The sequence below is a fragment of the Gopherus flavomarginatus genome, chromosome 8, assembly GCF_025201925.1.
Source record: "Gopherus flavomarginatus isolate rGopFla2 chromosome 8, rGopFla2.mat.asm, whole genome shotgun sequence".
Taxonomy (NCBI): Eukaryota; Metazoa; Chordata; order Testudines; family Testudinidae; genus Gopherus; species Gopherus flavomarginatus.
The window spans coordinates 43,334,730-43,348,505 of NC_066624.1; the positions used below are offsets into that span (position 1 = coordinate 43,334,730).

Here is a 13,776-nt window from a genome sequence, read left to right on the forward strand (position 1 = left end):
CGCAGACCTTGGCACTGTATCTGCAGAGCTGGGCTCTGATTGCCCTAAGGCCAGTGGGATTGGCTGTTCTTCTGGTACATTGGTACTGACAAGAGAAGCCAAGCAAAAGAGATGAGTGCTGCTGATAGAGGTGCCCTCCAACACCCCAGCCTCTGTGCTACACCCCATACTGGGGATGGTTTAGCCTCCCTATCCCACAGCATTACCACGATGGGCCATATTCCACAGATGCTTGCACAGTTCCCTTTTGGCTTCAGGAAATGTGCTCAGGGCTGGGAGCTGGCCAATCAAGGCCTCTAAGCTTGCATCCTCCACACTGATGGCTGTTCATATTTCCATGCATTTCCTAATCCCTACTCTCAAGCAAGGGCTCCTAGTGACCCCATCCTTAAGAACCATGACTACTCCTCTGCCCCTGTGTTGCATGTCGGGGGGGGAGGGGGTGGGAGAGTGGCAAAGTGTAACATGCATGCAACCCAGAACTGGCTCCCCCCTGCCCAGCACCACCACCTCCCCTGCCATTCCAATACTTTTTAAACAGAGGGATGCTCCCAGTGGTTTGATGCTGGGGAGTGGGTCCCCCATGCTGTGGAGCCACATTTCCTCTGCCAGCAGCAGAGAGGAACAAAGTAACAAACTTGCTCCCCAGCCACCCATGTGGCATGCATGACTGGCACAGCCCAGCCCACCTCAGAGCCAGCTCCCCCTCCCAGCCAGGACATAAGGGTCCGAGGCCTTTGGAAGGTTGCTCTGATCAATGTTTTCCCCCCAGCAACACCAAGAGAGTCACTGGGTGCCCACAGCCCCAGGTGGGGAAGAGCCACAAGGCAAGGGCAGAGGAAGAGCACAAGGGGCCACACCCAGTCAAGGGGGCTGGAGAGGTGGGCCCCATGGAGTGCACCTGGGCTGCTCCTCACACCAAGGGTTTTGCCTCATGCTGAAAGGGTTCACTAGAATCAAAGGCTACCCAGTTAAAGGGGACAGCACGGCATGGGGCTCTGACCCCCACTGGTCTGTGCTGCCCCAGACAGTGGCCATGCTGAAGGCTGGGGAACATGACTTACACGAGACGCTGAAGGAACTGGGGTTATTTAGTTTGCGGAAGTGAAGAGTGAGGGGATTTGATAGCAGCCTTCAATTACCTGAAGGGGGGTTCCAAAGAGGATGAAGCTAAGTTGTTTTCAGTAGTGGCAGATGACAGAACAAGCAGTGATCTCAGCTTGCAGTGGGGGAGGTCTATTGGATATTAGGAAACACTATTTCACTAGGAGGGTGGTGAAGCACTGGAATGGGTTACCTAGGGAGGTGGTGGAATCTCCATCCTTAGAGGTTTTTAAGGCTCAGCTTTACAAAGCCCTGGCTGGGATGATTTAGTTGGTGTTGGTCTTGCTTTGAGCTGGGGGTTGGACTAGATGACCTCCTGAGGTCTCTTCCAACCCTAATCTTCTATGATTCTATGAAGGTATTTCAGCTCACAGAACACTCGTTGTGGGGAAAAGCCCAGAGCTCTGATGGAGAAGAGGGGATGGGGTGTGTGAACGCTGCCTGCTCTGCATTTCACCCACTCCAGTCCCCCAACAAGGAATGCAGGGCAGCTGGATACATGCAGTGCTGTGATGAGAAAGGAGGGGTGGGACAGTGCTAGGCTGAACAGGAGCCGTGAGCATGGCAGTGTGGAAGGTTAGAGCAGGGAGGCTGGGCTGCATACAGGGGAGGTCCCCTCTCCTGCCCCAAGTCACAGGCTAAGGCCAGAAAGGTCCACTGTGATCATTCAGCGAACTGCCCCCAGATATTTCCCATAGCAGATCTGTTAGAAACACAGCCAGTCTGAATTTAAAAATGGTCACTGAGGAAGGATCCACCACAGCCCTGGGTAAATTGTTCCAAGGGTTAATTACTCTCATCAGTAAATATTTACACCTTAGTTCCAGGCAAAATTGGTCTAGCTCAGGGGTGGGCAAACGTTTAGGCCCGAGGGCCACATTGGGGTGGCAAAACTGTATGGAGGGCCAGGCAGTGAAGGCTGTGCCTCCCCAAAAAGCCTGGCCTCCGCCCCCTCTCACTTCCCACCCCAACTTCCCCCTTCAGAACCCGCGACCCATCCAACCCCCCTCGCTCCTTGTCCCCTAACTGCCCCCTTCTGGGACCCCACCCCATATCCAACCCCCCTGCTCCCAGTCTCCTGACTGCCCCAACCCCTATCCACACCCCCGCCCCGAGACTCCCACACTTATCCAACCCCCCCCTCCACATTCCCTGTCCCCTGACCGCCCCCCAGGACCTCTGCCTCATCCAACCGCCCCCGGTCCCTGTCCCCTGACTGCCCTCCAGGACTCCCCACCCCTTATCCAACCCCTGGGCCCCTTACCATGCTGCTCAGAGCAGCATGTCTGGCAGCCGTGCCGCCTGGCTGGAGCCAGACATGCTGTCATGCTGCTCGGCAGGAGCGCGCAACCACGCCACCCAGCACGCTGCCCACATGGCGGCATAGCTGCAGGGGAGGGCGGAAAGCGAGGAAGGGGCCAAGAGCTCAAGGGCTGGGCAGGATGGTGGTCCCGCGGGCCAGCTTGCCCACCTCTGGTCTAGCTTCAGCTTCTAGCCACTGCATCGTGCTATACTGGTGTGCTAACCTGGAGAGCCCACTATCAAAGATTTGTTTCCTGTGTAGGTACTTATCGGCTATGACCAAGTCACACCTTTACCTTCTCTGCGTGAAGCTAAACAGACTGAGCTCCTGGAGCTTGTCACTCTGCAGCAGGTTTTCTAATCCTTTAATCATGCTCATGGCTCTTCTCTGACCCCTCTCCAACTGATCGCAGTCCTGCTGGAGTTGTGGGGACCAGAACTGGACCCAGGATCCCAGTAGCCGGCACACCAGTGCCAAAGACAGAGGTAAAATAACCTCTCTGCTCCCAGTCGAGATTCCCAGTTCATGCATCCCAGGATCACATTCGCTTTTTTGGTCACATATGGGGAGCTCATGTTCAGTGATTATCCACCATGATTCCCAAATCTTTTTCAGTCTCTGCTCCCCAGGACAGAGTGGCCCACCTTGTACATATGGCCAACATTCTCTGTTCCCAGCTGTGCACATTTACATTTAGCTGTATTCACATGCATATTGTTTGCTTTCACCCGGGTTACCAAATGAGCCAGAGCACCCTGTCTCCATTCCCAAATCCTAGCCTGCCTCCATACCAGGAGGGACTACCCACCCTTCCCCTAGTACTCCTGCTCTGCTTCCCCCAGAAAATCCAACTGTCCTGTCTGCAGGGGTGGGGTGTAACGCAGCATCAGCTAGAGCAGCTGAGCCCAGCCAGATCTGGCCCTTGCTTGGGGAAGGAGGGAGCAGCATTGGGTGGCACACCCTAGCTGCTAGCAGCCAAGCACTGCTCTCCTATAACAGACTAGTTCAACTCCTGCCCCCCTGCAGCCTGCCTGAAAGAGCCTGGAGGTGGGGACGAGGCACAGAAACTTCACAGAGGAGCCTACAGCCAGGGCATTTATTGAGAAAGGAGCTCTGGTTCCAGATGTATGCAGCCCACTGTGTGGGTGCAGGACAATGCCCCTGCCTCTGGGGCAGGAGCATGGCACAGTGTCCTCTGCCCTTACCTAGGGCCAGCTTGGCCCACTTGCTCACCCAGCAGCTCCTAGCCCCGCCAGGGCCTGGCCATACACTTCACAGCCACCCTCAGTCTCTGTGCTGCCATGGGCAGCATGGCCCCTCTGGCCTAGCGAGCCTTCTTGCGGGGCCGCTGGTGGTGCCTGGAATGCTGAGGTGTGGGGGCTAGGGCAGCGCTGCCTCCACGGGTGGGCACAGTGCTCTGCGGGCTAGCGTCCTCAGCAGATATGGGCTGGATGATGTGGCCTGACTGGGTGAGGATGCGAGGGGCTGTCAGCTTCTGGAAGGCTCGCTGTGTGTTCCACGTGGGCCCCACCGGCGCCCGGATGCTCTGCTCAAACTGCTGGTGGTGCTCGAAGGGGAATGGGACCTCGTTGACCTGCCAGAGAGGGAGATACAGACAGGGTCAGAACCCTGTCCTGGCACCAGACTGGGCATGGTTGGTCCTGCTAGGGCAGCCAAGGCACGGTAAGGAGGTCACTAGAGACCCACACTAGAGGGAGAGCTGCCAGTACTGGGCTCCGCATGGGCTGGATCCTTGCTCAGGGCCCCCACTACCCCGGTATTCAGGGCTTGTGGGGATTCAGCCCTGAAGCAGAGGAGAGCCCAGCTGTGATGCTGGCTGCTGCAGGGAAGCTGTGGTGTCAGTGCTGCTCCTGCCTGCTGCAGCTGGAACCCTGGCACCCCCTACACAGTCAGCTGAGGCCACGGCTCTTGGAGGTTTGGTGCCACTGGTCCTGGGAGGGAAGTGATTCCTGAAACAGCCTCCTTGCTGGCTAGAGCGCCTGCCCAGCTTCCTCTAAGCCTGTGCACTGGAGCCACTGTGGTTCTAGTTGTCCCCACAGTGCCCTTTGGTCTGCCTGAGGGCTGAACAACTCCTTCCTATCCAGGGACTCATCGGGGGGGAGCTAGCCTCTGAGTGGCTGGGGCCCCATGGGGCAGGACCTGTCACCAGGGCAGGTGGGGTTCCCCTCACCTGGTGTGCTGCAGCCAGGATGTTGCGCTGCTGGCTGATGATGACATGGGGCAGGTGCTGATCTCTCCTGGGTGGCCCCGGCACCGGCTTGATGAGGAACCTGAGAGACGAGACAGATTAGGCTGCAAGGCTCCAGCGAGGGGCGAGACACCCCATGCCCTGGTCTTGCCTGTACATACCGCTTCCTCTTCCTGGCGCTAGGCTGCAGCCCTGTGCCACCCCACTCGCCCCATCCGGGTAGAACCAGGTTTATGGCCTGCGGCTTCCCCGCCTGCTCCACCTTGTGCTTCTCCCGCAGGAAGTCAGCAATGACGTCGTCCCCTGCAAAGGCCTCCTTGATCACCAGCCTCTGGTCTGCAGCCTCCTCCTCCTGCTAGAGAGAGATAAGGACCCATGGCACCCACCTACCTCCCTTCCTAAGACAGAGACCAGCACCCATGGCATCTGCCTGCCCCCCTCCCCCTGCCTGAGACAGAGATCAGACCCAGGGCACCTACCTGCCCTCTCCCTAAAACAGATTAGCAGCCATGGCACCCACCTGCCCCCCTCCCCAAGACAGAGATCCGCACCCATGGAACCTCCTGCCCCCTCCCCACTCCTTATAGCAGCAGACAGCACAGAGCCCAGCTCACTTCGTCTTGCACAGAGACTGGCTGAGCAGGACATTGGATCACGTGGGACTCCCCAGCCAGGACCGCCTGCAGATTGATCATCTTCTGCTTAGGTGCCTTCTTGGCTGTGTGGCCACCCCCAGCACAGCCATCTTCCTCAGACTTCTGCAGTGTCCTGGTGGGCCAGGGCTGCTCCTGCTCTTCTGCCCCCTCCTCCTGGCCCAAAGCATCTATCTCCTCCAGTGTGCACCGCCTGCCCAGCTGCTCGGACAGCAGCGGCTCCTCTGGCCCCTGGGCAGGTTGTTCCACTCCAGGACCCGTCTGCACATTTGACAGAAGCTCCACAAACAAGTGTGCCTCCTCTGCTTCGCCAGCACCTGCAGAGAGCACTGAGTGAAGGCACTGCTACCCGCTGTGGGTATAACAGGCCCCAAGGATGGCATCGGGGGGCCCACTGGGCTGATGGGTGAGAGATGCTGTTCCCCCAAGAGCAGCAGGGTGGCAAGCGATTCACACAGCATCTCTTCCAGCCCAACCAGCTCCTGACAGATGGTGGTAGGAGGCTCCAAACCTGACTCCTGTCCTTCCACCACATCAGGCCCAGGGCCTGCCCACCCCAGGGACTCCGCCCCCTCACCCAGCCCTGGGTCTGGCCCACTCTCCCAACACCAGGCCCTGGCATGCCCACAATGGGGCTCCGGGCTCCCGACATTTGGCTCCAGCCTGCTCACCCTCAGGCTCTGGGATCCCCGTCTGTTGCCGTGTACATCGTCTTTGCTCAAAGTCTTGTAACAAGATCTCCTCCTCTGACATCTCATTCCCAGCATCCTCTTGGGCAACAGACTCTCTGGGGTCCTTGGGATCCTCCTGCATCCCAGAGTCCTTTGCTTCACTGCTGGGTTTCCCCAACATCCAAGGGTTGGCTCCATCCGTGCTGGGCTGCACTTCATTGATGGAGTCTGGGAGAAGGCCTTCCCCAGCCATGTCACCCTCCTCTTCGCCCTCTGACTCCATAGGCATTTTCTGGGTCAGCTCCTTGTTCCTGGCCAGCTGCTCCTGCATGGCCTTGCGGTCCTGTGGGGAGATGGGAACACGTTCACAGCCAGGCCCAGAAAAGTCCCCACACTGCCCCAACTCAGAGCCACCCTTCTCCCAACAGCTCCTCACCTCCAAGTTGTACTTGGCCATAATGGCCCTGGAGCGGGCCCATTTCCCCTTGTTTTGGTGCCTGAGGCCCATCCTCTCCTGGGGAGGGAGAAAGCAAAGAGAGGCATCAGCAAGGGCTTCTCTGGGCAGCTGGAAGATCTCAGGGTGCAGAGGGTCCCCGAGGCATCACCTCAATCCTGCTTTTCTCTATCTCCTCCAGCTTTGCCAGGGCAGCCTCAGGGTCTAGCTTCCGCAGCACCTCAAACTCCTTCAGGGCCTTGCGACTCCTGCCCTTCTGGAGCACTCGGTGGTACCTGTGCAATGAGAGCAGAGCAGCCAGAAGATGAAGGCGCCAGCCGAGCTGCCCTCCCACAGCAGGAAGTGAGAGAACTCACACTAGCTCATTGCTAACCCGCCCCGCACCTGGGCTCCAGGGCAAGTGGCACCCAGGGCTCCTAGCAGGCCCCCCCAACCTCCCCACACACTAACACCTGCGTGAACGATTCCTTACTTCTTGCTCTTGATCTTCTTCTTTCGTCGGGCCTTGGCCTCATAGTAGGACTGCAGGGCACGGGCCTTCTGCAGCTCTGCCCGGCGCAGCTGAGCCTGAAACACACAGCACGGGGTGACAGCCAGGTTCAAGGGGGGCCTGCACCCCAGGGGGGGGGCATGGACAGGGATGGCACGGTCCACTCACCTCCTCCAGGCTCATCGCCCGCAGTGAGGCCTCTTCCAGAGGCGTCAGCAGCGGGTCCGTCACCGGCTGCTGCGTCTTATGGAGAAGACTGAAGATCTCCTGCTCCAGCGGCGTTCGGGCCTTTGGGACAAGGAAGGCAGCAAGTGAGCACATACTAGGCATGCAGGGGCAACCTCATTGGGATCTCCCTTGCCATGGGCTCTGGCCATCCCACCCACTCCCCCTAGCAGGACCAGAGGGAGGGAGGGAGGGATTCCACTCTTCCTGTGGGCCACAAGGTTAGCAAGGGGAGCCACCAGCCAGTATTAGCAGCCCCACCTCAGTGAGGGCTGCTAGTCACATGGGAGCCCCCAGCCTCATCTAGCTCCTCACCCTCAAAATAACCCAAAAGGAGTGGGGGCCATTTCACCATAGCTCCTGGGAGGGGATAGGCTGGGGACACCAATCGAACCCAGGCTGGGGGGGGGGGGGTCACCAGACAAGTGTACTATGGGTCACTGGGCAATTTCCACAGAACGGTCAGGGAGACATCCCCATTAACTGCCCCCGATCCTTTTGCCCGATCTGGTTCCCACTACTGTGGGGATTTCAGGGTGCAGGATCAGGACCCTCAGGTGGTGGGGGTTAGGTGGGTGGGGACTTGGGTCTGGGGACGTCCTGAGGCGAGTCTGCTGGGGCAAAGGGGGCACAATGGCAAGAACCTGCTGCTTTCACAAGGCTTTTGGTGAAAATTCAACATCAGCCCAGGGCTGAAACCATGCCTGGTGCGTGTACCAACCACTTTCATCCAGCATATCGGGTGGGCACCCCCAGAATACCAGACACAGCTAGAAAGCCTCCACTGTCAACACAGGCCACTGGCCAGCAGCGCCCTGAAGGCTAGACTTGGCCATGGTCAGAGAGGCAGAGGTGAATGATAAAACCCAGCAACCCTGGCTCAGTCCTCAATCCAAACCCCCACCCCTCCAACACTCCCCAGCCAGTGCCCGAGAGGAAGCCCCTGCGTCCCAGGGAACACAGAGGGGAGATGGGATGCAGAATGACTGTCTGACAGCGCTTTGTCAGCCACCCAGGCACGTGTGCTCAGAATCCAGGGGACACGTTTCATCTCAGCCAACAGTCAGCACCAGAACACAGCCATCTCTGTGGCACTACGCAGCCACTGCCTAACAAGCACAGCAACATGCACAGCTGCTCAGCACAAGAAGCGACCAAAGCCAACCAAAACCACAGGGGAAATGTGGGGACTGAATGGGAGGGATTCCTCGTGGCAGTGTCTAAAGAGGACTCCTGGGTGACCCCCCCCCCAAGAGAAAGCCCTGGGACCCTGTGGGAGCAAAAGGCTGATTTTCCACCTCATCTGAAAGAGGCTCCTCAGAGCCCATCACATCACTGGGACCTACCTGGGCCTCCTGCTGTGGGTGCCCCCAGAGAGCCAGACTCTCCGTGCACAGCGCAGACCCATTTTTCAGCTCTCACTTTTACAGTCTCAAGCATCCTTCTTTGGGGGGAGAATTTGACAAGCAAGCGTGCAGTGGTCAGCAAAGCCTTTGCGTTTCCTTTGGACTGCTCAGTGAGGCCAAGTCCAGAGAACCCCTCCAACCCTTGCACTGCTGGCAGGGCAGTCACAGCACGTGCTTCCCTCTGGACTGGAGACCGTTAGGCCCCAGTGCTGAGCCCTACACACAGCTGGCGATGTGTTCCCCATACATTTACCTCGCTAGGGACAGGAGACTGCTGGAGCAGTCTCCTGCCTCATCAGGGGCCAGTGCTGCCCCAGCTTGCACTCTGCACAGGGGGAATGTTTGTGGAAGGGCTGCAATGGTCTCGCAGTTTGGGGGAAGAGGACCCTGCCCCAGTGGAAGGGTCCCTTGTCATTGGATAGCTCCAGCACTGCAGAGCTTGAGGGAAAAAGTGGAAATCTGGCTATGAAAGGGTCTTGCTGGGGTGGGAAGAAGGCAGGGCTGGGGACTTTAACAAGGCAGCCCCCTCCCACTTCCCTGTCCCATCCCAGCAGCAGTATTCAGCTGAGACTGTGGTGTCAGGACCCTGGGTTGAGGTCAGGAACTTAGGAAGAGAAGAGAGCTGCAGAGAGAAAGGACAGCGCTGACCTGCTCCCTCCTTCCTGAGTGAGGCCCCTGGACGGTTTGGAATCTATTTGGCCCTGGGAAGGTTGAGCAGGAGACTACTCAGCTTTGAGGGGCAGAGAGTAAGCCAGCAGAGCTTGGGATGGCCACACACCGTGCGCGCCTGTCCGCACTGCAAAGCGCTGTGCATCAGCTACCAGTGTGGAACGCAGGACAGGACCTGGGGAGGTCAGCGCGAAGTGGCCCGGCTGTGTGTGTGCCCAGCCTCACATTGAATCTTCCCCCAGAAGCTGCATGGCTTGCCATGGCCCCGCTGAGCTAGCATGAGAGCACAGATACACACACCCCGCATGCCGGAGCTGGCACTACCCCTTGTTGTCACCGTGGTTCTCAGTTGGCTGGTGTGAAGCTCAGGCCTGTCTGCCACAGCAAGGCTGGGCCTGGGCTCGCCCAGTGCTCAGAGGCCTGATGCACTCCTGCTCTGCCAGTGCCCTCGGGGTTGGGATCAGGCACAAACCACACCTAAAGAGGCACAGACATCTGTGCCAGTGCTGACCCCATCCCCTGCCCCAACACCATGCAACAGCACCCACCTTCCAGCTGGTCAACACCTCCTCGATGGGTGCAACCCCCATCTGCTCCTGCTTCAGGGGGAAAACCAACTGCTCCGCTCGTCGGTTCTGCAGAACCACTTGCTCCCACTTGGCAACGGCCTTCGAGGTCTTATTGTAGGCAGCTTCCCTCACAACCTGCGGTCCCAAGAGAGAGTCTGTGAGGACAGAATAGGCCCCAGGTCTGCGATGACATCAGACGCCAAGGTCTGGATAGCAAGGAAACCCAGCAAGTAACCCAGATGGGGAGAGGCACTCAGTTCAGCCACACAGGACTGAGACCAACCATTACTGTTCATCTCCATGGCTGCCCCCTGCTCCACTCCCAACTCGCTCCCACCCTGCTCTGCCCTTCACCTACCCCATCACCTCAGGCACTACCCGCTCAGCTGGGATGGATGGACAGACAGACTCTTACCCGCTCTGACTCCTGTTTGCTGAGTGGCAGCTCCACAGACTTTTTCTGCTTGACTCTATTTAATTGCTTCTTCACAATGCCCAAGGAGGATGAGGCTCGGATGGACCCCAGCAGCTCAGGCAGGACCAGCTTCTCCCTTGCACCTGCAGGAACCAGTGCAGTCAACACAGGCAGGATGTCACACAGCTCCCACCAGAGGGCACCAACAGGGAACTGTCTGCTGGGTTCCTGAGCCCTCCCCCTACCAGTCCATTGCAGTTTCCCACACTACCACATTGGAATAAGATGGAAGTGACCCAGTTATGCAGAGGGACCTCTGCCTAAAAGCTGCAGAAACAGTTTGGAGAAAGGTTCATCCCATCCCATCTTCTCCCCTCCCAAGAAGGAGCTCACCTTCGCAGCTGAGGTTGAACTCGGACACCTGCAAGCTCGCTTCTGTGCGTTCTGTCAGCTTCCGCCTAGAAGAGAGGAGGCAGAATACATGGGGACCCCTTGTGTGCAATACACCAGCAACCCTGCCCATGCAATGCCCCCCACTGCTGGTCGTGACAAGCAGTCCAAACGTAGAGGAGTGCGCCACACTCAAGTGCGCCACAGCCCTCCCAAAAGTGTGTGAGAATGTCGGAGGGGGGAGGGGGGCAATGTTCCCTCTAATTTTTTACATCCATGTGCAGAATTAACTTTGTTATGTGCACCAATATGGAGGTGATGTGTGGCAGGGGTGGGGCCGAGGGGTTCAGAGTGTGGGAAGGGGCTCAGGTCTCAGACAGAGAATTGGGATCTTGGGGGTGAGAACTCCAGCTGAGGATGAAGGCTCTGGGGTGGGGCTGGGGACAAGGGGTTCAGAGTGTGGGAGGGGGCTCAGGGCTGTGGCAGAGGGTTGGGATGTGGGGAGGTGAGGGCTCTGGTTGGGGGTGCAGGCTCTAGGGTGGGGCTGAGGATGAGGAGTTTGGGGTGCAGGCTGCCCCAAGGAAGAGAGGACTCCCCTCAGCCCTCTCCCATCATAGCAGCCCGCGGAGGGGCACCTCTCTCCCTGGAGCGGCCCTCAATAGTCTGCTGTGCAGCCGTGCAACTTAGAGGGAACTTAGCCCAGGGGCCCCCCTGTAGCCCCACCCCTGGCCAAGCCAGAAACCTGAATGGGCCAGGGAGCCCGCTCCTACTGCCTGGCCGGGGGAGAAGGGGGCAAAAGAAGCCCTCTGCCTGTGTTCTGGGCCCCCTGCCCAGGGGAAGTGGAGGGACCCAGGCTTTCCACATCTGCCCTCTGGCCGGGGGGCATGCCTCGGAGCCGCAGCCTGCCCATGATAAGAGCCGGGCAGGCAGCTGTGAGGAACCACAGTAGACCCTCCACCTGTCTGTGGTGTAGGGAGCCCCTAGCCTGTGTCCCCACCCAGCCCGTGACTCCTCACAGCTGCCTGCACAGCTCTTATCATGGGTGGGTAGTGGCTCTGAGGCCTCCAGCCAGAGCCAGGTTGACAAGAGCCACGCCGGCAGCTGTGGGAAGCCGGCGCATAGATGCAGACTCTCCATCTGTCCTGGGCTGGGCAGAGACACGGGCCGGGAGCTGCTGTCGGGCCTCCTGCAACCCAGGCAGGTGGAGGGTCCATCACAGCTCCCCTCAACTGCCCAGACTCCTTGGCCCAGCTCCACGCTGGCCTGGCCGGGGGAGTGGGGCTGGGGGGGGGGGGTGAGTAGGAGGGGGTCTGCCTCAGTGAAAAGTGGACATGCCAGACCCCTCCACTTTCAAAGAGTGAGAGGGCCCTAGCACTGTGGCAATCCTACCGGCTCCTGCACCACTGAGAGGAGCCCATTCCTGCGTCTTGGCAGGGGGTTAGACTTTATGACTCTTGCGGTCCCTTCTGACCCTCCTGGTCTAAGGTTGTGATGGGGGCATGTGGGGCAAGCTGCCTCTCAGACACCCCAGGGGCCTTTGCTGCTGTCACACTTGCCCTGAACATAGCGTGGGAGCCATAGCAACCTGGACACCAGTGTCTAAGAGACCCCGGGTGATGAGCAAGCGTGACCCCGACACTCACCGCTTCCTTCCAGCAAGGGAGCTGACAGCCTCCAAGAGCTGACGATGCCGCCTCTCCTCATTGCCGTCCCCCTGGCACACAGGAGACAAAATTAATGCAGCCCGCACTGGTACAGTCCTTCAGCACTTGGCCATGAGGAGTTGCTTCAGCCAGCAGAGGGGCTCTGCCCTGCTCCTACTGCAGGTCTGCAAGGGGGGCAGCGGGCTGGCCTTCAGTTACAGGCCTGACCCCTGGAGCGGAGTGCCCACAGTGCCCACCTCTGGCACAGGGCCCACATCATCAAACACAAACGTCAGCTCAGCCTGAGGCCCCATCATGCCTTGCTTCCACTGCCTCTCAAGTCCCCCCTGGGACCTCCCTCCACTACACTGCCACCTTCATGCACCCACCATGACCTGCCCCCCCAAGGCTGTCTCACTTCCTGCCCCATTCCACCTCACTAATGTTACAACATAAAAGAAAACAATAGAGCTCGCTGTATTCACCTCCCAGGGCAGGACCACGCTCCCCAGTGGGAGGCCTGAGCCCTCCTGTCAACTGCAGCCTGGCATACGCTCGGGGTAAACTACTAAACTCAGCCATGCCCTGAGGTCACTGCCCCAGCGCTGGGGCCGCAAGAGCCTCTCCTACCTCATCCTCGCTGGCGCTCACAGGGTGGTCGCTCCGGAACAAATCCTCCTCTGCCATTGGCCGCCCTAGGACGCTGCTACAGGAGAGACACGAGCCAGGCTCAGGCTTGGGCCCCTTGGCACAGGATCGCACAGGCTACGGGCCCAGCCAGGTCCTGCGGGACGAGCTACCTGGGAAACGGGCACTTAATAGACGGCACAAGCCTATCAAGGATGCTTTAATCAGAGATGGGGCCGGGACCAGGGCCAGGCCCCGACTTCCCCCCCACGGCGGGGACCGGGAAGTCCGGCTCCCCCATAGTAGCCCAAGGCTACTTCATCCTGCCCGCGGCAGGGCGGAGCCAGCAGAGCCCGGCGGGGACGGGCTGGCCCCAGACACCACCTACAAGTCAGAGGAGGAACCAGCCCCCGAGACCCCTCACCTCCGCCGCGCGTCCAAGCCCGCTCCCCGCCCGGCCTGCACACGTGGGTAGGAACAAGTACTGCGGGGCGCAGGTCGCCAAGTGCCGCACTTCCGCCCTGCACAGGGCCGGCCGGCCGGCACTTCCGCCCCGCGCTGCGCGCGCTAGCTCCGGCTGTTGCCATGGGGGGGCGCGTGGGAGGCCTGGCTGGCCTGGTACTTCCTCCGGCCGGCGCTGAGCGCTGTCCCCCCGGGGCACTCGGCCCCGGCACCACTCCCGCCCGGGGTGACCCCTTCTCTCCTCTGGGACTCGGCCGGCTCCCCGCGTTGCGCCGCGTGTGGGCGCCCAGCCCCGCGGGACGAGCTGCTAATGGCACGGCGGTGGGCCAGGCGCTGGCCGACCTGGCGGCGGCGCTGCTGATGCGGCCGGGGAGTGTTGACCAGGAAGCCCCGGGCTCGGGCCCCGGACCCGCCAACCCTTTGGAAAAGGATAAACCCTCTGTGCATCGGTCACTCGGCTGGGGGAACCTCTCTGGGCCCAGGCAG

At 59.7% G+C, this 13,776-nt stretch overlaps 1 protein-coding gene across 3 annotated transcripts; it reads right to left on the bottom strand.

Moving 5' to 3' along the window:
* Positions 1–3,488: 3,488 nt before the first annotated feature.
* On the bottom strand, positions 3,489–13,361 carry UTP14A (UTP14A small subunit processome component). 3 transcript variants are annotated; one of them, XM_050964200.1, is made up of 15 exons: positions 13,253–13,361; positions 12,832–12,907; positions 12,202–12,272; positions 10,562–10,626; positions 10,169–10,311; positions 9,733–9,888; positions 7,053–7,172; positions 6,867–6,961; positions 6,546–6,669; positions 6,377–6,454; positions 5,941–6,283; positions 5,231–5,586; positions 4,778–4,971; positions 4,599–4,698; positions 3,489–4,001 (listed from the first exon to the last, which is right to left on the bottom strand). In XM_050964200.1, the coding sequence occupies exons 2-15, from the start codon at positions 12,886–12,888 to the stop codon at positions 3,732–3,734; spliced, it is 2,172 nt and encodes a 723-aa protein (XP_050820157.1). In that variant the 5' UTR covers positions 12,889–12,907; positions 13,253–13,361; the 3' UTR covers positions 3,489–3,731. The 3 variants fall into 3 exon arrangements, with proteins under 3 accessions (XP_050820157.1, XP_050820155.1, XP_050820156.1); XM_050964198.1 differs by having other exon boundaries at positions 12,832–13,001; positions 13,253–13,360; XM_050964199.1 differs by having other exon boundaries at positions 12,832–12,997; positions 13,253–13,350.
* Between the last annotated feature and the right edge of the window lie 415 nt (positions 13,362–13,776).